A 23,019-nucleotide genomic window follows, 5' to 3' on the forward strand; every position below is an offset into this window, starting at 1 on the left:
ATCTTTTGTAAAATAAAAAACCCACTTTGCAGAAATGAAATGTTTTTCTTGTAATGACAAAAAAATAGTTCAGTCCAGTCAACAGCTCCAGAGGAAGAGAAGCAATATAAGCAATGATATTTTAGGGACTCATTTAGGGACTACTTTTGAAAAATAGTGCCTAGTCATTTTTAGGCTTTTCTATATAAGTAAAACTAGTGACTTGCATTCTTTCTGGGGTGTTTGCTTGCATGTATAAATATCCACCATGTGAGTATGTTGTCCCTTGGAGGCCAGAAGAGGTCATCAGATCCCCTGGAACTGGAGCTCCAGGGACTACTATGAGCCTCCATGTGGGTGCCAATGATCAAACGTGGGTCCTTTGGAAGAGCAGTCAGACCTATGTAGCCTTGGCTGTCCTTGAACTGGCAAAAATCCACCCGTTTCTGCCTTTAATCTTCTACTGAGATAAAAGGTGTTCACCACCATGTCCTGTAAAGATTTCATTCTTAAAACTGACATAGGGGTTGGGGATTTAGCTCAGTGGTAGAGCGCTTGCCTAGGAAGCGCAAGGCCCTGGGTTCGGTCCCCAGCTCCGAAAAAAAGAACCAAAAAAAAAAAAAAAAACTGACATGCACAGAAATATTAAGTGGAGTAAATGAATCAGTCACATTAGTTTGACAGATATATTTTAACAGGTCAGTGAAAACCTGCTGTGTAACTACTAAATTATGCACTACACCAGATATTTTTTCTTCCTAAAATGCAGCTAGTTATTAGAAAGCTAAACTACAACCATAAATCAATCTTGTAAAAGACAGAGACCTGAGCATGTTGGGGCATGCATGTAATCCCAGCACTGTTGAGGTAAAAAAGCAGGACCCTAAGTTCAAAGTCAGTACGGGTAGCTTAAAGAGACAGTAATTCTCAAAATCTTTTTTTTCCGAGACAGGGTTTCTCTGTGCAGCCCTAGCTGCCCCAGTACTCACTCTGTACACCAAGCTGGCTTCGAACTCCCAAGAGATTTGCCTGCCTCTGCCTCTTGAGTAGTGGGATTAAAGGCTTCAAGATGAATTTTTAAGGGGGCTGAGAATATAGTTTGGTGTTATGGCTCTTGTCTAGCACATGCACTAGGTTCCAGCTCCAGTGCCGCTGGGAGTAATACTAAGATGTTGATGACAAGGATGGAGGAAGCTTGAGGTGGCTGTCACATCTTTAACCCCAGCACTTGATGGCTGAGTGACTGACTAGATAAGAGTATGAAGTCAGTCTGGGCTACCTGAGTTCCAAACCACCTGAGCTAGATGGAGATTGCATCTCAAAAGATAAAAACAGCCTGACTTGACTACCTAAGACTTTAATTAAGAAGGCAGGGGAGGGCTGGAGAGATGGCTCAGTGGTTAAGAGCACTGACTGTTCTTCCTGAGGTCCTGAGTTCAAATCCCAGCAACCACATGGTGGCTCACAACCATCTGTAATGAGATCTGATGCCCTCTTCTGGTGTGTCTGAAGATAGCTACAGTGTACTCATATATAATAAATAAATAAATAAAATATTAAAAAAAAACAAAAACAAAAACAAAAGAAGGCAGGGGAAATATGGATCATTTAATTCAAACCCAGCCTGTTCTATACAGTTGTTGGTTCAGGCCAGCCAGGGCTACAGACCCTGACTAAAAACTGATAATGACAGAGAAGCTATATAATCACCGGCTGAGTGTTATATTCAAACTAAGTAGACAGCTCACAACACTGAACCCAAAATAACCTTTCCTCTTTCCGGCCCCACACCCTACACTACTCAGAGCAGCACACAAAGATGGGTTATCTTCTAGAGTAATTGAGCCAAACTGTGAAAGCAACTTTTCTCACAAAGCTACAAAACAATAAACCAGTTCCTTCCTTTTGAAAAAGTACAGTGTAAGTTCAGATCAACACTTGGAAAAAAGCCTAGTAAGATGTTGGGCATACCTAAGTTAGCTAACCTAGAAAGTCAAGACAGTGACACTTCACCATCTGGAATGTGTCAGATAATCACCTTAAGTCCCCAAGGCAATAAATACAAGTTAAGACTTCAAACAACTACAAGGATTAGCAAGACAACAAAAGGCTGGCAAGCAACAGTACAATAAAAAAACAAAACCAAAAAAAAAAAAAAAAAAAAAAAAAATCTAGAAAACTCTGATAAATTCTTAACAATTGTTATGCAACACACAGAAAGGATTCTCACCTTTACTGTGTGTGATCTTTAAGACATCTCCAATTTTTACACTCGTTTATTTATTTGACTTGTGTACGTGTCTGAGAACAACTTTTGGGAATCTCTTCTGTTATGTGGGCCTCCCAGATCAAACGCTCAAGTCCTCAGGCCTGGCTTAAAGTAAGCACCTTAACCTGTTGGGCTCTCTCTCCCATCCCCGGGGCTCTCCAATTCTGAAAGATCTATCTCAGGAGTGTTCAGAAATCCTCTTTCCCCCACAATCGTGAGCAACTCTGAATGACAGGTAGGCCTGCCGGCACGAACCCATGTTCTTTACTTACATTGTTTCTCCAGTTTTGGCTACATGACAGAGAAACTGATCCAGTACAGGACAAACTTCCTTTTTCCCTCTCTTCTCAAAATCTAGATTAAGAGAAAGAAAAGAAGGGTTATCACTATGTCCTCGCCAAGAAAACTTTATTCAAACTCTTTCTCTACATGTCGAGACAAGAACATCAGCCTCAGCTGGGCGCCCGTGGGTCACGCCTTTAATCCCAGCACTTGGGAGGCAGAAGCAGGCGGATCTCTGGAGCCAGCCTGGTCTACAGAGCGAGGTCCAGGTCAGCCAAGGCTACACAGAAAAACCCTGCCCCCGCCCCCCCAAATTATTTTTAAAGAAAATCAGCCTTTCACTCAAATACCCACATACATGCAACCCTGAATCCCTACCTCGTCACCCTTTTCCACCGGCAGTGAGAAGTCTCCTAAAGGGGGCACTCCACCTCACAGACCATCCTTCAGTGTTCCCCAAGAGCGGCGCAGGGGAGCACCGGCATCCGACCGGAGCCCCGACCGCTGCAGCGTGTATCTGAATGAATCCAGCCCCAAGCCACCCAACTAAGCTGCCATCCTCCAAATGCTCCTGCACGTCCAAGGCGGGGGTCCTCAGAACGCCGGGACCCCGCGGTTCCAAGTTTGGGAAGCAGTGTTCTCGAGCCTGTTGCTTGCCAAGGCTCAGCCTCAGCATGGTGAAGGCGAGCCTCCCCAGGCCCTGAGGCCGCTGCCGCGGCCACACGACGAGGCCGCGCCGGTGCCAGGCGCTCCCCTCCCCCCACTCCCGCAACCCACACAAAGCCGGCGCGGGCGACGGCGGAGAGGCGGGGCGGCCTCCGCCCGAGCGCGCGGCCGCAGCGCGGCGACCCCCACCTTCAGCGCCTCCTGCAGCCTCTCGACGTCCATGGCGCCGCGGAGTCCCTCGCCGCCGGCGCCTCCCTCGGCCGCCGTCCCGGGGGCCGCGGCGCCCGCCCCCGCCCCCCCGACGCCCGCCCCCGCCCTCGCAAACACTCCGCCACACGCCGGCGATCGGGGAGGGGGGTCCCGAAGGGAGCCGGGGGAAAGCGAGAGACGGAGCGAGACGGACAGAGCGAGAACCTCCCCGAGCCGCTACCACCAGCCCTCCAACATGGCGCCCAGCACGTCAGCGCGCGCACGCTCCCCACAGCTGTCGTCCTCGCGCCCGCTGCGCGCGCGCGCGCACCCACACACGCCCAGGAGCGCTCCCGGCCCGCCGAGTGCGCGTGCGCTGCGGAGGCGCGAGGGACGGAGGTGCGAGTTCGGAGCCCGCGGCTGTTGTGGCGCGCTGCAGGCTGTTGTGGCGCTGAGCAGGACTGTAACCGGAGTGTCCACGTCGCTTCTCTGCGCCTCCGTTTCCCCATCCGTACACTGAAGGCTCTGGTGTGGTCCATGTGTACTGTTGTTGTCATCACAAGGGCTCAGAGAATACATTTTCAATGGTTTTTTTTGGTTTTTTTGTTTTTTTTTGATTTTTGAGGATCTTATGTTTCCCAAGCTGGAGGATCTGGAAGATGACCTTATGCTACTAATTCTTCTGATTTACCTCTCAAGCACTGGGACGAGAGAGGTGAACCACCATTCCTGTTTTTATGGGTGCTGGGATACAAACCAAGTGCTTGGCAAGCATTTTACCAACTGAGACATAATCCAGCCTGTAAGCCTTTACATATGTGTGTGTGTGTGTGTGTGTCGATATATATATATAATCAGGAAGGGGGTGTACCACAGCATGGATGTGGAGATCAAAGAATAACTTGGGGGAGTTGGTTCTCTCATTTCTGCTTGGATTCTATGAATGAAAGCATACATAGACCCATAGGCTTTCTGGTAAATGCCATTACCTGCCAAGGCACCTTCCTGGCACCTCTGCATTTTCAAAACAAAACAAACCTGGACTCAACTTTGATATTTGGTGAGAAATGACAGCTACAGCTGAGTAACCAAGAGCCTGAAACTCTAGAAGCAGCTGGATTCTTCTCTCCTCTCCTCTCCCTTGTGTGAGGGCTAGTGACCAAAAGTCAAGAAATTCCCAGAGCCTCACTGTGTATATGAGCACTGCATAGGTAAGGTGAGGCTTTACCGCTGCACTACATCCTCAGCCCTTGAAACCTCACTTTTCTCCCCGATGGACTGGGAGAAGATCTTTCAAAAGAGATGTAAGGCTAAGGAGAAGGTGCAGTTAAAAGCATTTGCTCTCAAGCTGGGACTTGAGTTTATTCCCTTGGGTCCCACGTGGGTAGAAGGATCGAACTGACTCTCACAAGTTGTCCCCTGATCCTTACACACGCCCACTCTCCATCCCCACCCTACCCCCAATATGAAAACAAAACTTTTTAAGCAGACATAATGAAAGAATGAAATGGTGGATACGGAGCACTCCACCACAGAGACACTTTAGCTCCATTCGGAAATGTTCAGGCAGCTGCTATTGTATTATAGGCATCAATTCATACAAGGGGAGGGCAAGAATCTATGAGAAGCTCTTCCGCCATGACAAAAAGATACAAATTATATCAAGACAGTACTAGAGTATATCAAGACAGTACTAGAATTCCATGACAAATGGATACAATATATGTCAAAACACTTCTAGAATTCCATGACAAATGGAGACAATGTATGTCAAGACACTTCTAGAATTCTATGACAAATGGAGACAAAGTATGTCAAGACAGTTCTAGAACTCAGAACATCTGGCTTTAAACCAACAGGGAGCATTTTATACTCTTTCTGTGGGCCAGCAAGTAGCTTATGTGGTGAAGGCACTTGGAGCCAGCCAGAGTTCAATCCATTGCATTCATCTGACTTCCATTTTAAAATTCATACTCGGGCACCCACAAAGTAATTTTAAAAATATAAAGATAAAAGAAAGCTATTGCATGTTCTACCTTCTCTTCCCAAGGCCCACATACCCTGTCGCCTGCAAAGAAGGGACGAAGCCTGTTGCCAAATGTAACTGAGACGGACCCAATCTGAATCTGGACACAGCCATTACAAAGTTGACTTTAAAAAGATGTTTCTGACTCTAACCCTGGGCTGTAGATGCAAGCAAAATCCTACCACACTCAAAATACCTCTGTCAAATTTTGCTGCCAACCAATTATCTATGTCTTTAGGTCACTACTGATGAGGGTGTGTGTTCAGAAATCACAGGAAGATTTCAGGGGAGGACAATGTCGTGAAACCACGGCCAATGACTGCCATGTGCCTGGGTCCCTCCACTCTGAATGGAACCACTAACTCCACAACAAAGTTTACCATCTCCCTCTGCTACCCCAGCCACTGTAGGGCCCAGTTTCTCACACCAGAGCAATCTGCTGTACAATACAGCTACACTAGCCAAGCACAGATATTTAAGTCTGAGGGGGGAAAAAACTCAGTAAAATTTAAAATTGAGTTTCTGGATTCTTCAATAAACACCAGTTCTTGGGCCCCAGCCCTGTTTCAAGTGGCTATTAGCTCTTGTATTCCATTGTTACAGGGTTACGGGGAGTTCTATTGGAACCTTCCAGTGGAGAACAAGCCAAGTCCTTTCCCGTCACACTGCTTTGTCCCTGGCATCACTCTCAGCTTGGGTCAAATTAAATTTGTTCATTTTGTTTTGGTTTGTTTTACTTGTTTTGTGGCTAGTCAGAATCCATCTAACTCTTTTCTACGTGCTGGGGTTCTAACCCAAGGCCTTTCACATGCTAGGTAAGTATTGTGCCACTGAACCACACTCCCCTACTTAGATGGCTCCTCCCATTCCTTCCTTTTCCTCCTCTCCTCCCTCCCTCCTTCCTCCTCTCCCTCCCTCTCTTCTTCCTCCCCTCTTTGCTTCAGTCTCTTCTCCTCCTCTTCCCTCTATCCTGTGTCCTCTCTTTCTCTCCCACTTCTCCCTGCTTTCTCTCTCTTCACCTCCTCCCCTCTCCCTCTTCTCCTCTCCTCCTCCTCCCTCTTTTTCTCTCCCTTCTCCCCTCACCTGTCCTGCTCTTTCATCCTCCCTTTTCTCTCCCAACATCTATTTCTTAAAGACAAAATTGCACTCTGTAGACCAGGCTGGCCTCGAACTGGCCATATAGCCCACTCTGACCTCTAACCCTCAACCCTCTGCCTCAGTCTCCTGAGTGTTGAGATTATAGATAGGCATTGACCACCATGGCCAGCCATCTCTCCAGCCTTCTCATTTAAAGGTTCCTGCTTTGAGGGTTTTCCATTTGAGAGCTCTTCCCCTGAAGATCACTGTGGGACCTTCCTCACACATTTCTGGTGTCAGGCTAAACTCACTTCCTCTGAGAAACTTCCCGTTCCCTTAGGCAGGCATTGCTGTGTGCCCTTCTGTCTCGTACCTTAGCTTCTCTTGTAGCTTATCTGTCATTTGGAGTTCAGGCTTACAAAGAGAGTAGAGGCAGAAAAGGAGCCCGAGGACTGGCTTTTGGGGTTGTTTCCTCCTAGAATTCTTTTTTTTTTTCTTTTTTTTTTTTTTTTTTTTTTTTTTTTTTTTTTTCGGAGCTGGGGACCAACCCAGGGCCTTGTGCTTGCTAGGCAAGCGCTCTACCACTGAAAATCCCCAACCCCAGCAAGCTCTTTTTATTTGTATAATTGGTGTGCCTCCTCCTAAGGAAGGGTTTGAGAAGTCAGTATTGGATGTGAGGAAGACAAAGTTGAAAAGCTTTAAAAGCTCAAGAGTAGGGAGGGTTCCAAATGGGGGATTTGGCAGGAACACACATTAGTCTTAGCGACCTCCTGAAACAAAGGCACAATTGCAAGGTGGTCATAACAACAGGTCTCACAACAAGGTAGCCATAGCAACCCTTTAAAGCAAAGGGGAGGTTCCAAGATGCTTATTGAAAACAAAGACATGATCGCCATTCCTGGAACAGCAGCACCGAACCATTTGTAGTTAGGGTTACAGGGGGCATAGCCCGATCCTTGAGAAACAGGTCTAATCATAAACAGGAGTGGATCAATCGTCCTTTGCTGTAAGATGGCTTTTAAGCTAAGGCGGAGGCAGACTGGTTCCTCACTTGTTAATTCCCTGGGAGGAGAACTGGACCAGGATGTGGCTGCCAGCCCCAGAACTCCTCATAATTATCCCTGCCCATGGATCATCTCTCCCTACACTGAGTTAGAGAATTCAGTGAGCACAGAGGAGGGAATGGCTAGATCATAGAGGACCCTGGGGTTTCCGCCTTGGGGACAGAAGTCAGCTGCCATTTGTGAGAACACTGGCTAGCCCAGGGAAAGGAACCTGAAGGAGAAAGGCAGAGGAGAGCTTAGGTTGGGGGAATCTCTCAGTGACTGCAGGAACCATTGATGCTAGGACTGTAGTTAAGATAGGATCACCTAGAACAGCCCATCTGAACAGCTCCCGAATGACTGATAAAAGGAGTCAGAAGATAACAATGGCTATAATGTTTCCACCTCTGAGATTTCAGGATTTCTAGATGTACTAGAAAACCAATGCAAACAAAAATTAAATGCTAACAAAAATTAAGTTTTTAGTTTTTTTTTTTTTTTTTGGACAGAATCTCTTTGTGTAGTGACCTGCCAGAACTAACCAATCAGAAACTCACTTTATAGGTCATGGTTGCATCAAATTCACAGACATCCACCTAGGTCTGCATCCTGAGTGCTGGGATTAAAGGCTAACTTCACACTGCCCATTCCAATTCCCAGGGGAGAAGTCGCAGTGATCAGCAGGGCCAGAAGCGTCAGAAGCGTGGAGTTCGTGGAGTTCCGGACTAAGGGCAGCAATGTGCAACAGCTGGCGTGAACCAGTACCTCAGCTTTCTCCTCACTGTGATCAAATGTCTGACAGGAAAACAACAACAACAACAAAATCAGGAAGAGAAATTTATTTAACTCATGGTTTCAGAGAGCTTAGTCCATTCTGGGGGCAGGGTGAGGGTGGGGTGAGGAGAACGCAGGTGTAGCTCCCTAGTGCTTGGTGCAGTAGTTTGTGTCAGACATTGTTCACATCATAGCAGACATAACAGGGCATGAAACAACAGCTAGGAATAAGTCTCAAAGGCCAGCTCTTGCAACTACTCTCTCCAACCCACCCACCCGCCCCATTTTCTAAAGGTTTCAAGGTGTTCCTAAGCATTGCCACTTGCTAACGACCAAGCATTACAAACTGAGCCAGCGGTGGACATTTCAGGTTTAAACCAAAACAGGGAAGGGCCTTAAACCATTGCAAACAGCAACTGGCAGGCGGTAGCCCCACTGCATGTCACGCATGCGCACCGAGGGAAAGCCGCGAGCGCAGAGAGTGGGTGGCAGAAGATGGGAGACAGGAAGAAAGGGTAGAGAGAAAACAGCCAGGGTGACTTCGGAGACCATGTGGGAGGATCTTTTTATAAGTCCATGGAGTCTGGCTGTCATCCTGAACTGAGTCTGTAGAAAAAGACAAGAAAAGATTTAGGAAAAGTATAGAAAAAACAAAAAGCCGACATCCAGTTTCCACAGGTTGGAGACCAGCAAACAGACTTGGGTTAAAATATCACTGTATTACTGCTTAGCAAAATAAGCAACCAACAGAAAGAAAACCACACAGAGTAGAAGACCATATTTATAAAGCATCCCTCTGAAAGGGGAGTTGATACTCAGAATATATATAAAACTGACAAAATTCAGTAACAACAAATCTGTTTAAAATGAGCATTGAATAGGAATAGAGAGATGGTTCCTTTGCCAGCACCCACATGACAGATCACAACTGCCTGTGACACCTTCTTGCCTCTTTGAGTACCTGCAGATATGTGCTACACATACAAGCAATCATGCATAAAAATATGAACATTTTAAATGAGACCTAAATGTACATTTTTGTGTGCATGTGTATATTCATGTGTGTTTGGGTTTACATGTGTGTACATGCCCTTGGAGTTCATATCAAGTAGGACAATGTAAAGAGTCCCCTTTTATGACAAGGCATTCTGTCTGCTACATAACAGGAGGTTAACCGTCATTGTGTACTTCACAATGAGATCATGGTATTATAGTGCATCTTTTACAAACCTAGAAAAGGCAGAGCAAGACAGGAAAACCCCTCTGATTCCTTGAGAGGATCTGAGTTCAAGGCCAACCTGAGCTATAGAATAAGAGTTCCAGAGCAGCCAGAAGAACTGCATAGAGACCTTGACACAAACAAACAGACAAAAAAAAAAAAAAAAAAAAAAAAAAAAACCCTAGGAAAAAGACTTTTATCATAAAGAAATGATAAATGTTTGTGAAGATTGAAGTGAAGTTTACCTTGATTTAAATAACACACAAAAGCTAAGCCAGGTGGCACACACCTTTGATTCTGGCACTTGGGAGGTAGAGGCAGGTGGCTTTCTGAGTTCAAGGCCAGCCTCGTCTACATAGTGAGTTCCTGGACAGCCAGATCTAAATTAAGAGACCCTGTCTCAAAAAACCAAAATCGATATAAATGAATAAAATAAAATCACGTGATACATAGATGATTCCCATAAATTCAATTTTATATACTTATTCATCAGTTAAACTAAATTTAAATTAAATGCACTATATAAAGCCTGGAAAGTTCCTTTTTTTTTTTTTCCCCGGAGCTGGGGACTGAACCCAGGGCCTTGCGCTTCCTAGGCAAGCGCTCTACCACTGAGCTAAATCCCCAACCCCCAAGCCTGGAAAGTTCTATGATTCCTGTGGCCTTTTATTTACACCTTTGTGTCCTTACTTTTACATCACAAAGCATAGGAAGATAGAGCTGAGGTAGACAAAATAGACCGACTGGTTATAATGTTCTAAACTGTATGGTGGTTATTCCCAAACCTGTCATCTCTCCAAACTCTCAAAAGTTAACGGGTTCTTAGTGAAAATACAGAGAACTCAGGTCTGCTTTTAAAGAACTGGGATTGCTTTCTGGGGTGTCATGATCAATGCTGGTGATGAAATGCAGCCTTTGAGCAGATAGAGAAGAGGCGGATAGGCTAGATAAATGTGTCTTCACTCAGCCTGTCCACCATTGTGGACGTGGGCTTCCAGAAATCTGGAAAAATAAAACAGGAGACTGTTAGGAGAGTGGAGTGTTATACGAGATTAGGAGCCCTGCTCTACCTGCCGGCTGTCCATTACCCCCATCCCTGAACCCCTCCTTCTTCTTTGCCTCTTTATCTTTCTCTCTGAATCTCCCTCTACTGCTTAGGAGCGCACATCTTCATTCTAATTAGCTTGCTAAGGACCACTGAACAGTATGGTTCAGTTACAGGCAAAGTATCTGGTTGGCTGACTCAGGCCAAGTGTCCACACCGCTATACCTAGGAACCAAGGTCTTGTGTAAATCTGGCTGTTGCTGGCCGCTAAGGCAGAGAGTCAGGTCATGGAAGTTCTCGGAGAAGGGGTGTGGGGATGTAGAATTTGGTCCGACTTTGAGCACATTTGTAAGTATGTTTCTGCATGGGAGAAGCATCTGAATCAGAAGCCAGATGAGAATAGCTGCCCTTCCCTAATGTGAGCAAAGGGCTCAATAGAACAAAAGCCTTGCTCTTCCCCAAAGTGATCTTAAAAGTTCTGTCTGATGACTCCGCCCAGGACCTGGTTTGTCAAGTCCCCCTGTAGATCAAAGGGCTCGCAGCCTGCACACTATGAGCCAGTGTTCCGACAATGCTTATAGTAATTCTCAACCTTTCTCCTGCCTCTCCGTCTCACTCTCTCGCTTTCCTTGGTGGTGTCTGTGTGTCTGTACACATCACACTACGAGGCACAGAGTGTGGGTGTCTAATCCTAGTACTGGGAAGGTGGACAGAAAGATCTTTAGGGCTCACTGAGTTCCAGGCTCAGTAAGAAATCTTGTATCAAAAAAACAGAGTCTCTCTGTCCCATATACACTATTTCTGTTTCTTTGGAAAACCTCAGACACATGCATATAAATAGAAAGATACACGTACCACTATCAGTAATTGAGTGTAATAACATTGAATGTTCTTCTGGTGTACATCAAGGTCTAAAATCTGACATCTGGGTTTAATTCCCTGCTTCCCACTTCCTGATTGTGTGAACCCAGGTAAATCATTAATGTCTAAAATACCTGTTTCTTCAGCTGTGACCCGAAGCCACCAGAGGTGACTTAACCAGTTAAGCCAGTGGCTTGCTTCAGTGACTACAACCTGCTGTTCTCGGTCAGGCTGACTGACAAAAATGTCTGTGAGTTTGCTACTTCTGCCTTTTGAATACTTTCAGATGCAGTCACAACACTACTACAAGAACACTTTCTCTGAGCTGCTTAAGACTAAGGTTCTGAGCAGGTAGCCACAGGCTGCTGCAAACCTCGGCGTAAGCTCCTACCACAAGGACAACCACGCTCCTGTTCATCCCATTGAGAAATGAGCAGCGATATGCTTCCTGCATCTGTCATTGAGCCCTTTATAAGAATGGACTCAGTAAAGCATCACTGAGGGGTCCCTGGTAGGAACACCATGGAGAAATGCTGTATTCTCTTCCCACCCCTTTGCCTGGCATACCATCATTAAAGATTATCTTATCGACGAAATTAAATCATGAGTGTGTCAGATTTCTCCTGCATGCATTCCTTCCCTACCCCCTGTGTTTGTTTTCTGTAAACAGCAATGATGATTTACTACTCACTCAGTTGCTTAAACTAATGGAAAAATTTCCCTCTGCAGCTCTGAGAAGGAGGTCGGAAGCCAAGGTGCAGGGGAGCTGAGTCCTCTGAAGGCTCTCCAGCCAGTTCAGGCCCTGTCTCCTCCTCTTCTGCCAGAAAGTCTCTGTCTCTGCCATCTTCTCTTTGTGTCTGTGTGTCTCTGTGTGTCCATCTGTGTCTTCGACCTCCCTCTCCTCTCCTCTCCTCTCCTCTCCTCTCCTCTCCTCTCCTCTCCTCTCCTCTCATGTATCCCAGGCTGGCCTCAAACTCCTGTATCAGAGGACGACCTTGAACTTGTGATCATTCTGACTCCACCTTCAAAGTATTGTTGAAATAGGAGTGGTGGGGGGGTTGGGGGTTGGGGGTTTAGCTCAGTGGTAGAGCGCTTGCCTAGGAAGCGCAAGGCCCTGGGTTCGGTCCCCAGCTCCGGAAAAAAAGAAAAAAAAAAAAAAAGAAATAGGAGAGGTGGAAGCAACTGGATCATACCCAGCGAATCAAACCCAGGGCTTTATGAAAGCAAGCAGTTCACCAACTTTTGATTATTTTGGACAGTCTTGTGTAGCCTAAGCTGGCCTCAGACTTTATATGTAGCCAAGGACAACCTTAAATCTTTGATCCTCCCATCTAAAATGTTGTCCATATTTTATATTTTTTTTCAAATTAATTATTTTATTGTTATTTTTTTTTTTTTTTTGTTTTGTTTGTTTTTTTTTTTTTTTTTTTGGTTCTTTTTTTCGGAGCTGGGGACCGAACCCAGGGCCTTGCGCTTGCTAGGCAAGCGCTCTACCACTGAGCTAAATCCCAACCCCTGCATTCCCTTATCTTGTTTGGCAACTCTTAAAAAAAAAAATTTTTTAAATTATTTTTTGGTGTGTGTAAGAGTGGCCTACAAATGCCACTAAGCACCTTGATGATTAGAGCACTACCTGCAGACATCTTTCCACAACATGAGCCCTTGGGGGATCAATCTCAGGTTGTAAAGTTTGGCAACAAGTGCCCTCTCCCGCTGAGTAATCTCTCCAGCCCCACCCTTAGCTTTAAAAGAACTCTAATTGGAGGCTAGGATATGGTCTAGTTACTAAAACTAAACTGTTGTGGTCAAGGAGGTGGGAGGAGGGCCGGAGGGTGTGAAAGAAAGGAGGAGGTGTCAATAGGCCTGTGGGGTTTCTATAAACAATTTAATTCTCAACTCTCAAGGCACCTAAGCGGAAATGGTTGTTTGGGTTTTAGTTTAGTAGTGTGTGTGTGTGTTGTAAATGAGTGCCTGCACCTCCATGCTTGTAGGGCAGAGGCCAGAGCACAGCGTGAAGAGCCGCTCTCAGTCTTCTCTGCTTATTGGCAGAGCCTCTCACCGCACTGGAAGCTGCATGCACTGGCGAGCCTGGCCGGCCAGTGTGCTCACCTCAGTGCTGAGGGTACAGCGCATGCAACCAAGCTTGGCTTTTGGCCCGGTGCTGAGGAATTTGATCTTAGGTCCTTGTAGAGCTGTACATGCCCCTACGGTGGAATGGGCTTTTGTTCTGACTGTACATCTGTTTGTCTTGTTTAGACAAGATCTTACCGTGTAGCCTGGCTGGGCTGGGGCTCTGCCTGTGTAGACCAGGCTGGCCTTAAACTCTCTGAGATCTGTTTGCCTCTGCCTCCTGAGTACTGGGATTAGGAGGCATGTGCCACCATGTCTGGTGACAGTGAAATGCTTTACCCACCCAAACGACAGACACTGATTTATATTTGTCAAAATCCTCAAAAAAAAAAAAAAATCCTCAGTGTTCTTGCTGAATCTTCTTGGACTCCCAAGAGAGCACTCATCTTTTAGAGATGCCCATGTCCTGGCACTCCCTCGAACATTTCTAAAATCTGCCATTGATAAGACGCTTCAACACTGCTCATTCTCAATGTGTAGAGTGATCTGGAATTGTCTGGGGAAGCTTCAGGAAAGGGGACATTCTGGCTCCTATTTCCCAAGAATCTGAGTCAAAGGCCTTGGGTAGGAGCCAGCATTGTCCATTTCAGCGAGAGCCTAAATCGGTGGTTCTCTGAGTTCCCTGAAGGGCTCATTCAAACACAGATTGCGGGCATGCCTACAGTCTTGTGGTTGAGAGGCAGAACGCTGCTTCAGCTTGCCTGAGACTGTTGTCTTGATCCTCAGCACTACCTGAAAGCTGGCTGTGGAGGTCTACTTACAGTTCAGATGCAGTTAAGTCTGTGGCAGAGTCCAGACATATCCATTGCTATCATCAGTGATACTGAGGCTGCCGGTACAAAATACATACTGTGAGAATTGTGGTCATGGGGAACTGCAGTGGGGGATACTAATACATGTGGCCCCCAGAGACAGCACTTGGGGAGACAAAAGCTCATAGAGAAAGTGTTTTCCCAGAAGTGGTGGTGCACACCTTTAATCCCAACATGGTAGGTAGATGTAGGTGGAGTCCTCTCTGGGAGTTCAAGGTCAGCTAGCTGCTTTGCATGGTAAATTCCAGGCCAGCCAAGGGTACACAGCGAGATTCTGTCTGTTTAAAAAAAATAATTTAACAGGGTAGGGGCATCCTTGTGGAGCGGGTGGGGCAGGGGGAGGGGTGCGGGGAATAAGCAAGCAGAGTGCATGGTGGCAGAGGATGGCCTTGAGACAGCCAAGCTGGGGAAGTGCAAAGGGAGCTACTCTGTATGGAAATCATGTGTGCAGAGATGGGGGGGTGAGGGGGAGAGAGAGAGAGAGAGAGAGAGAGAGAGAGAGAGAGAGAGAGTCAGTCAGTCACGTGGTACCTGCACATGCAGTAGCTATCTAAAGAGTTGGAGGGCAACTTTAGACGGCTCCAATCCTAATCACAACAAACCAACTACTTTAATTCCTTATTTTTTTTAACCTTTATTTTTTTGTGTATGGCTATTCTGCCTGTATGTGGGTCAGTGTAAATTCAAGGTGTTGGATCTCCTAGGCCAGTCTAGAGTTACAGATACAGTTTGTGAGCTCCCCATGGGTGCTGGGAATTAAGCCCCGGTCGTCTGAAAGAACAGCCAGCGTTTTTAACCACCGAGCCATCTCTCCGGCCCTCGTAAAATTCGACTTTAAGTTTTCCCCATTGGAACACATCTTAGTTTTGCTAACTTTTGTCTCTATCACCGCACATATGCCACCTATAAGAAGGCCTGTTCTAATCATTGACTAAGTTTCAAACACTCAGTGTGCCCAAACCGGTATGATTTCCTGATTTTTCTTTTAGCTCTGTATTCTTGAAATAATTCCTAATAACAATTTAATGAAAAATTCAGTTTCTGAACAGTAAGATGGCTCAGCATATAAGGTCACTCGCTGCCAGGCCTGACCACCTGAATTTGATCCCTGGGACTCACAGGGTGGAAGGAGAAAACTCATCCCTACAGTGGACCCCTGATCACCACGTGTGTTCTGTAACACAGGCATGTGACAGGATATTTGAACCTGTTTCTCGTTAGGGTGTGGCTCAGCCCTCAGCACAACACCATTAAAATCTCTGGCTGGAATACAGACACACCTTTAGTACACACCTTTAATCTCAAACAATTAAGGTAAGGTTAGTGTGTAGAAGGAAGCACCTGTGTTTCAAAGTGTTGTCTAATTAAGGGGTAGACAAAGTGATGAATAAGAGAAACTTTTGACAGATGAGGATGTTGCCAATTCTCGTTAGAAGAGAGAGGAAAGGGAAGCTACTTAAGAGAACAGTGCAGAAAGAGAGAAAGGAGGCGGTTTTAATGGGACAGTTGTACAGAGACAGGTTACAGAGGGAGAATGGCTAGACATAGGTGAAGACAGAATGAGGCAGAGAATGAGAAAGGAGTGGGAAGATCTGAACAGATTGCCAGAGTTAGTATTGAGAGGGCAAATCCTTTAAATTCAGGCTCAATTTTAGAGAACCTGACCTAGGATTGAACTCAGATAAACTAACAGGCCTAACATTTGTTTCCAAGTTACCCACCAACAAAGCCTGAGCCTAGCTCCAGTCTCCAGGTCATTAACCCAGCAGATTTGTACACCCAGGTTACAAGTCCACCCCCTGCCTAGCTACCACCAGTGCAGAGGGAAGCAGAAATTAAGTTTATGATATGACTCCCAGCACTAGCCAATTATGTTAAAGGTCATGGTAGCTCTCCAATTAGATGCTTAAACGCACCCCCATCCCTCTCCGCTTGTAGCTTTCTATAAAGACATATTTGGAGCTGCTCACCACTAAAACCATCCTGCACAAAGGCAATATGCTAGGAGCCCCCACATCCCCTAAAGCTAGCTTGAGTAGAATAAAGACCCTGTGTGAGTTGCATTGGATCAGCTCCTGACTGTTTTTTGGGGGATCACTAATCCTTCCCTGGCACTACAGTATGAGGCCAAGCAGTGTAATTTAGGAAAGGCCAAGAGAAAAAAGCCAGATCGAATCTTGGAAAGGAGTTTGAGACAAAACAGCTGAGTTGACCAGCCATTCAAAAGAAAGGGTGAGCTTATTCAGCAGTAAGTATCAGAGGTTCAAAACATTCTAGGGCTAGATTAGATTGGACAGAGGTGGCTAGAAGCTAGGTGTAGGTTAGCAGACAGAGGAAATATACCTCCAAGACAACAATTAGAGCAGGAGAAGAAAAGTTACATGCACACCTGTATGTGTGTGTGTGTGTGTGTGTGTGTGTGTTACACATAGACAAAAATTAATATTTGAAAAAGGATCCAAATTTTGCTGGGCAGTGGTAGTGTACACCTTTAATCCCAGCACTTGGGAGGCAGAGGCAGTGAATTTTGGTGAGTTCAAGGCCAACTTGGTTTACACTCTGTATTCCAAGACAGCCAAAGCTACACAGAAAACCCCTGTCTTGAAAAATAAAACAAAAACAAACAAAAACCAAAAGAGAATCCAATTTTCTAACATAACATATATATACCAGATTTGTCATTTAACCCAAAATGGCCATTCCATTCCCCAGAAAGGGGAATATTAATGTTTTGGTAAGTCCTACATGTTCACTAAGAGTTGGTGTTCTCACAGGACCCTTTACAGTCACATTTTACATGTCATAAATGACATATATACTACAGATGTGTAGAGGATACATTTATACTCATGATTTGCCTATAGTAGTAGAGGACTGCTAAATGAGTCTTGTCCAACAGATTGGGTTTATGACAAGATCCCTTCAATTATTACTTTGGTTAGTGGATGGTTTGTATATGCTTGGCCCAGGAAGTGGCCCTATTATGGGATATGGCCTTGTTGAAGTGGGTGTGTCACTGTGGTTGTGGGCTTAAAACCCTCACTCTAAATCCCTGGAAGCCAGTCTTCCACTAGCAACTCCAGATGAAGATGTAGAACTCTTAGCTCTTGCTCTCTAGGCCTGCGTGGATGCTGCCATGTTCCTGCCTTGATTATACTGGACTGAACCTCTGAACCTGTAAGCCAGCTCCAATTAAATGTTGTCTTTTATAGGCCTTGCATTGGTCATGGTGTCCGTTCACAGCAGTAAAACCCTAACTAAGACATTTAGATTGTGTTTTTTTTGTTTTTGTTTTTGTTTTTGTTTCTGGGGAGGGCTTTAGGTGGCCAGTGGTTGTTTACCTTTCAGGGGAAATGAATATGGTAATTATTTTTAAGCAAACACTAGGAGAATAATTTTCTTGATTTTTGGCAGTCTAGCTTGGCAATGTCATGTTTCATCTGAATGTGGAGACGATGTGTTTCTGCAGATGGAAAGATGCTACTGTAATGACATGAAAATTTTGTGGCTGTGATCCTAGAAGGATGGCCAATGGTTTTCAGTAAAATATTCAAGACAAAAGCACCATGAAAGAGACGCATTTCCCTTGGCATCCTGTGAACCTTTGACTACACACAGATTTGAGGGGGGTGGAGTGGGGTGGGAACCTTGTCACTTACCCAGTCCACGTTTATATTGTCCCTTTGTCTCTCCCTGGCTCTTGTCAGTCACTGTCTTTGTCTCTGGCTCTCTCTTTCACACACATAGACACACAGACACAGACACAGACACAGACACACACACACACACACACACACACACACGTATGTATGCACACATCCTCTATAAAATGACCTATGTTTGCAGTCATTTACAATTTAAATAGTTAAATGTCTACCAGAAATAAGGTGGTTTCTAGACAAATGCCCTCCTCAGGGCCATGAAGAATGAACTGTGGAAAAAGTGAGCATTTAAGCTGAAAAGCACTTTGGCAATCTCTGTCTCTGTCTCAGTCTTGTCCTTCTTTGAGTAAGTGAACTCCTAAGATTCACATAACTCGATAAACATTCAGTGAATAAGACGTCATACCTCTGTAGCAACCTTTCCAGGAAAAGGAATTGTTTCTCAGGATAACCAAAATTAGTGTTCTGAAGCTTTGCTGATAGGGCTGGGTCCTGATCAGCATGCAGCCAAATTATTTATTTTTTTGTTAACCATGATGCTCATGTGTGTTCATCACCAAAGCTCAGAGCAGAGAACAGGATAACAAGGACTGTGCCTTTGAGGAACGGTGTCTCTACTGGGGAAGGTAGTCAATAAATTAAGTATGGCATACGTCTTGTCACTATTTCTTTTTCTACTGTTTCTTCTTTGTTTTCTTTCTCCTTCTTTTCCTTGTTTGTTTTTCTTTCTTTCCTTCCTTCCTTTCTTTTCTTTTTGAGACCACTCTATGTAGACCAAGGTGTCCTCGAAATCAAAGACATCTGCCTGCTTCTGTCTCCTGAGTGCCGAGACTAAAGGCACACTCTACTACGTCTAGATTTATGTCACTATTTTATTATTATTTCAATAGACTGAAATGACAATGTGCAGGGTGACACATACAAATGAATATATAAGAAGGCCTTGTCATCCTTGGCAGATCATGGGAGGCTTCCAAAAGGAAGTGACACTTTCACTGAGGCCCAAAGAAGAATGGACATTTATCAGATGAAAGAAAGAAGAAGGGAGGCAAAGGGATGCTAGAGAGGCTCAAAGGCCTTGTAACAGATGAATGGGGATTAGTGAAGATGTGGGAAAAGGATCAGGAGGAGGTGTGGGTGGGGGATGGGCGGGAGGGGTGCGTGCGTGCGTGTGTGCGTGTGTGTGTGTGTGTGTGTGTGTGTGTGTGTGTGTGTGTGTGTGTGTGGTGTGTGCGTGTTGGATCATGCAGAGACCTCCTGGGATGTCTGAAGAGCAGCTTGGGCATCACTCACAGAGTGAGGTGGTTCTGGAAAGCAGTCAGAGGCAAACCAGCAGGAGGGTGAGAACCTGGGTCGAGGACCAGAGATGCCTACAGGGGTTAATGTTTTGAGTGGAGTCAGCAGTGAAGACAAACAGGAAGCTGACTCAGCTATTCAGGATCTCGCTACAACTCTGTCTGTGTGGAAGGAAGGAGGGGGAGGGAAGGAAGGAGGAGAGGAGGATGAGGTGAGGTGAGGGGAGGGAGGGACAAGAGAGGAGGGAGACTTGAGTTGAGTTGAGGTGAGTTGAGTTTCTGACAGGGTCTCACTACAGAAGCCTGGCTAGCTACAAACACATCATCATCCTACCCTGCCTACTGATGACTGGGTATGCAGGCATGCGCTGTGGTGCTAGCTTAGACCGTATCTTTTAACCATTATTATTTATTTGCTCTGTCATGGCAGCTTGTTGTGGTTTGCCCTGAAGTTATCTGTATTTTGATGCTAATTCCACTGCCCCAAGGACAGCTGCCTAGGCACTACTCAGAACTCAGGTGACTTCACCAGAACCACCTCCCCATTGAATTTGTAAAGTACAGGTGAGGGGCAGGTACAGAAGGAGGCCTGTCATTGGAGGAGAAGGAAGGATGGGTGGGAGAGAAGTTTGAAGGAAGAGGAGGAGACTAGAACAGAAAGGAGAGAAGCCTTGGCAGGACAATATGGCAGGTGACATTAAGATTCTCCTCTGTGTATTTACAGGTTGTTATCAATGTTCCTAAGGGATGGATGGTGCGGGGCTTTGTATGTTTAAGTGGGCAATTATATCTAATCAATTGGATCTAAGATTATTGTGTTGTGTGTTCTTTTATGTGAGGGTTTGAGTGTAGGAAAGTGTGTGGCGGCAAGAGACACTGGGCCGCCAAGGAATTGTGTTTCCGCCAAGATATCTAGCAGATATCTTGGGGCACCATGGTGCAGACCTAGCGGGATAAAAGACAACAATACTTTTTTTATTTACAATATTTTTACAACAACAGCAGCTTTCTTTCCTTTTTTCCTTTCCTTCTTCCTTTTCCTCTTCCCCTCTTTATTTGGGGGCAGGGGTTGGGGATTGAACCCAGGGCCTTGTGCATGCTAGGCAAGTAAGTCACACCTCTACCTTCAAGTAACGCCATATTTAATATAGTTTCCAAATCTTCAGGATGATACTTTGGGGAGACACACCAGACTCATTCCGTGGTCGGGACTGCCACCTCCTTTCTAATTGTATGAAGCTATCAACCTGTGGGTGGAGATCCCTTTACATTACGACTCATGACGGTAGCAAAACCATAGTTACGACGTAGCAACGGAATAATTTTATGGTTGGGATCACCACCCCTTGAGAAACTCTATTAAAGGGTTGCAGGGTTAAGAAGGTCGAGAGCCACTGTGAGAGAAACACACGCTTAAAAAAAAAAACGCATTACACATTAAGAACATTGTGTTGTGGCGGTCCTACCTGTCTGGAACCACACGCCTTTACTTTTTACTCTCTTCACACTTTAGCATCACCAACATACTCACCCACTGATAGGAGTCTAGAGATGCCATGAAATCCCAGATGAGAAATGAGAGCTGTACCCAGCCAACATCCCATCCCATGCTACCTAGCTCAAGGGCCAACGCCGTGGAGCCTTTGGATTCTGGTTGGTACGGTTGGGTTTATTGTATAAGTTCCTATTTTGGCAGACAGGTGATGGCATTAGTGAGTGTTTATGTGTTTATCACATGTCAAGTTTTTAATGCACATTTCTTTGGTTATTCCTCAGAACATTACATAGGGAGAGTCAGACCTTATTCTCGTAACAGAGGGCTGGAAGGTGTAGAGGGTTACATTCTATCTGACAGTGGTAGCACTAGGATTTAAATTTAATTTTGAGAGGTTGGAGAGATGGCCCCCCTGTTAAGAGTAAGTCCTGCTCTTGCAGAGGAAGCTAAGTTTGGTTCCCAACACCCACACTGGGCCGCTCCCAACAGCCTATAGCCCCAGCTTCAGGTAATCTGATGCCCTCTCCTGGCCTCCTTGGGCCCTGTATGCATGTGCACATGCACACATACATGTACACACACATGCATATAATTAAACTTAAAAAACACTTCAAATTTAGACTTAACCATGAAGAGGAAATTCAGTAGACAAACTGAACACCTTGTGCTGGTTTTAAAAAGAGATAATAGAAAAAAATATTTCAATGTGCTCAAAACCTTTGAAGCAGTTCAGTTATTTTTGCATGTGCTGGGGTCAACAAGTCAAGCACAGTTTTGCTAAATATAACAAGGAATTATAGACAGCTCATTTTCACACTCTCCAAACTCCGTTCATTCTTCCTTGGACAGAGAAGACTACTCAACAAATAATTCATGAGGATGCTATTATAATCAAGGTAACATTTTTAATGACTTTTTTAAAAAATAAACTATTCTACGTATTAAATACTCTTTACTAGTTATACATACTTAAGATACATATTTAGGCTTAAAATCTTGAAGAAAAACATACACATTTCAAAAGCAATATCAAATAACATATTTAAAGCTTTTAAATTTTTTTTAAGGTAAAACAAAGCAAGAGATGAGACATTTAAAAAGATGAGATGGTCATGTCATCTTAGTTCTTGTCTTTCATTTTACTAATTATAATAATTCCTTCTCCTTGGATTGTTTTTAGTCCCCCAGAGCTGAGGACCGAACCCAGGCACCTGCGCTTGCTAGGCAAGTGCTATACCACTGAGCTAAATCCCCAACCCATGTTCTTTTCTTTAAAATGTATTTCTTTGCAAATAAAAATTACAACAACAAAAACACCCAAGTTTTTTGAGCAAACTAGACAGAAAACAACCTGTGTTCAGGAATGCAAACATGTCAACCCAGTGAGGCCAGCACTGTGCCTGGTTCTCACGTGTTTACACATATGGCGACACACACAGTTTTATGCTGTGGTCTCAAGAGAATATTTCCAGTTTTGACCTGTAAAAACCATAACTAGAACAAAGCGCTCTCTCTTTTGCCAGAGAAATCTTGTCAGAGGTAAAGGCCCACAATGCTGTTGTGAATGGAACGGCATTAACCATGCAGGATTTTTCAACTCGAAGATACAGTAAAAGGTGGTGTCCCTTTTAAAAGGAATATAGCATGTGTGTATGAGTGTGTGCGGGTGTTAAGCTTTTCAAATGTCTGGAACAGCCCCAGTCACAGACAAGTGGATTTAAGCTTTAGTTAGAAGCCTCTTCTACCTATACAGGGGTTCCCAAGAACTGTCCTGGGTTCCAAGAAAGCCCTGGTTCCTGTATGACCCAGAATTTTATATCATAGACAGAAAGGGGAAGGCAAAAATGGAAAACATGGAGATATAGCAGAAAACAAAAATGTAAGAAGAGTTGCCTGCCATTCTATGAAATGACACTTTTATACTGAGAATGAATTTCTGAATTTGATCATGAAATGATGCCCATTTTGGTTCATCAAATACGTGACATTATTCTTTATGAGTAAATACCAAATATTACTTTCTATAATTCTACATTTATGTGGCAGGTGACCTGTCTATAGAGCAGGCTATAAGGATTTTAACTTACTGAATCATTGTTTTATGATCACTCAATAACTTTTTATTTTTCTCAGACCTAGTGCGTGTGCACTTGCTTTGTTTTTGAGAAAGGGTCTCACTATGTAGCCCTGGCTGG

At 44.8% G+C, this 23,019-nt stretch overlaps 1 protein-coding gene across 1 annotated transcript in view; it reads right to left on the reverse strand.

Annotated features, from left to right (window-relative positions):
• The window catches only part of Ppp4r2 (protein phosphatase 4 regulatory subunit 2), a 39,979-nt gene extending 36,335 nt beyond the window's left edge, over nucleotides 1–3,644 (reverse strand). Inside the window, exons 1-2 of the mRNA XM_032906014.1 lie at nucleotides 3,387–3,644; nucleotides 2,521–2,604 (exon numbers count right to left, since the gene is read on the reverse strand). Of these exons, the coding sequence (XP_032761905.1) occupies nucleotides 2,521–2,604; nucleotides 3,387–3,418 (116 nt within the window). The 5' untranslated portion in view covers nucleotides 3,419–3,644. The remainder of the gene's footprint in view (nucleotides 1–2,520; nucleotides 2,605–3,386) is intronic.
• Between the last annotated feature and the right edge of the window lie 19,375 nt (nucleotides 3,645–23,019).

This window comes from Rattus rattus, chromosome 6 (assembly GCF_011064425.1).
Source record: "Rattus rattus isolate New Zealand chromosome 6, Rrattus_CSIRO_v1, whole genome shotgun sequence".
In the NCBI taxonomy this organism is placed as follows: Eukaryota; Metazoa; Chordata; class Mammalia; order Rodentia; family Muridae; genus Rattus; species Rattus rattus.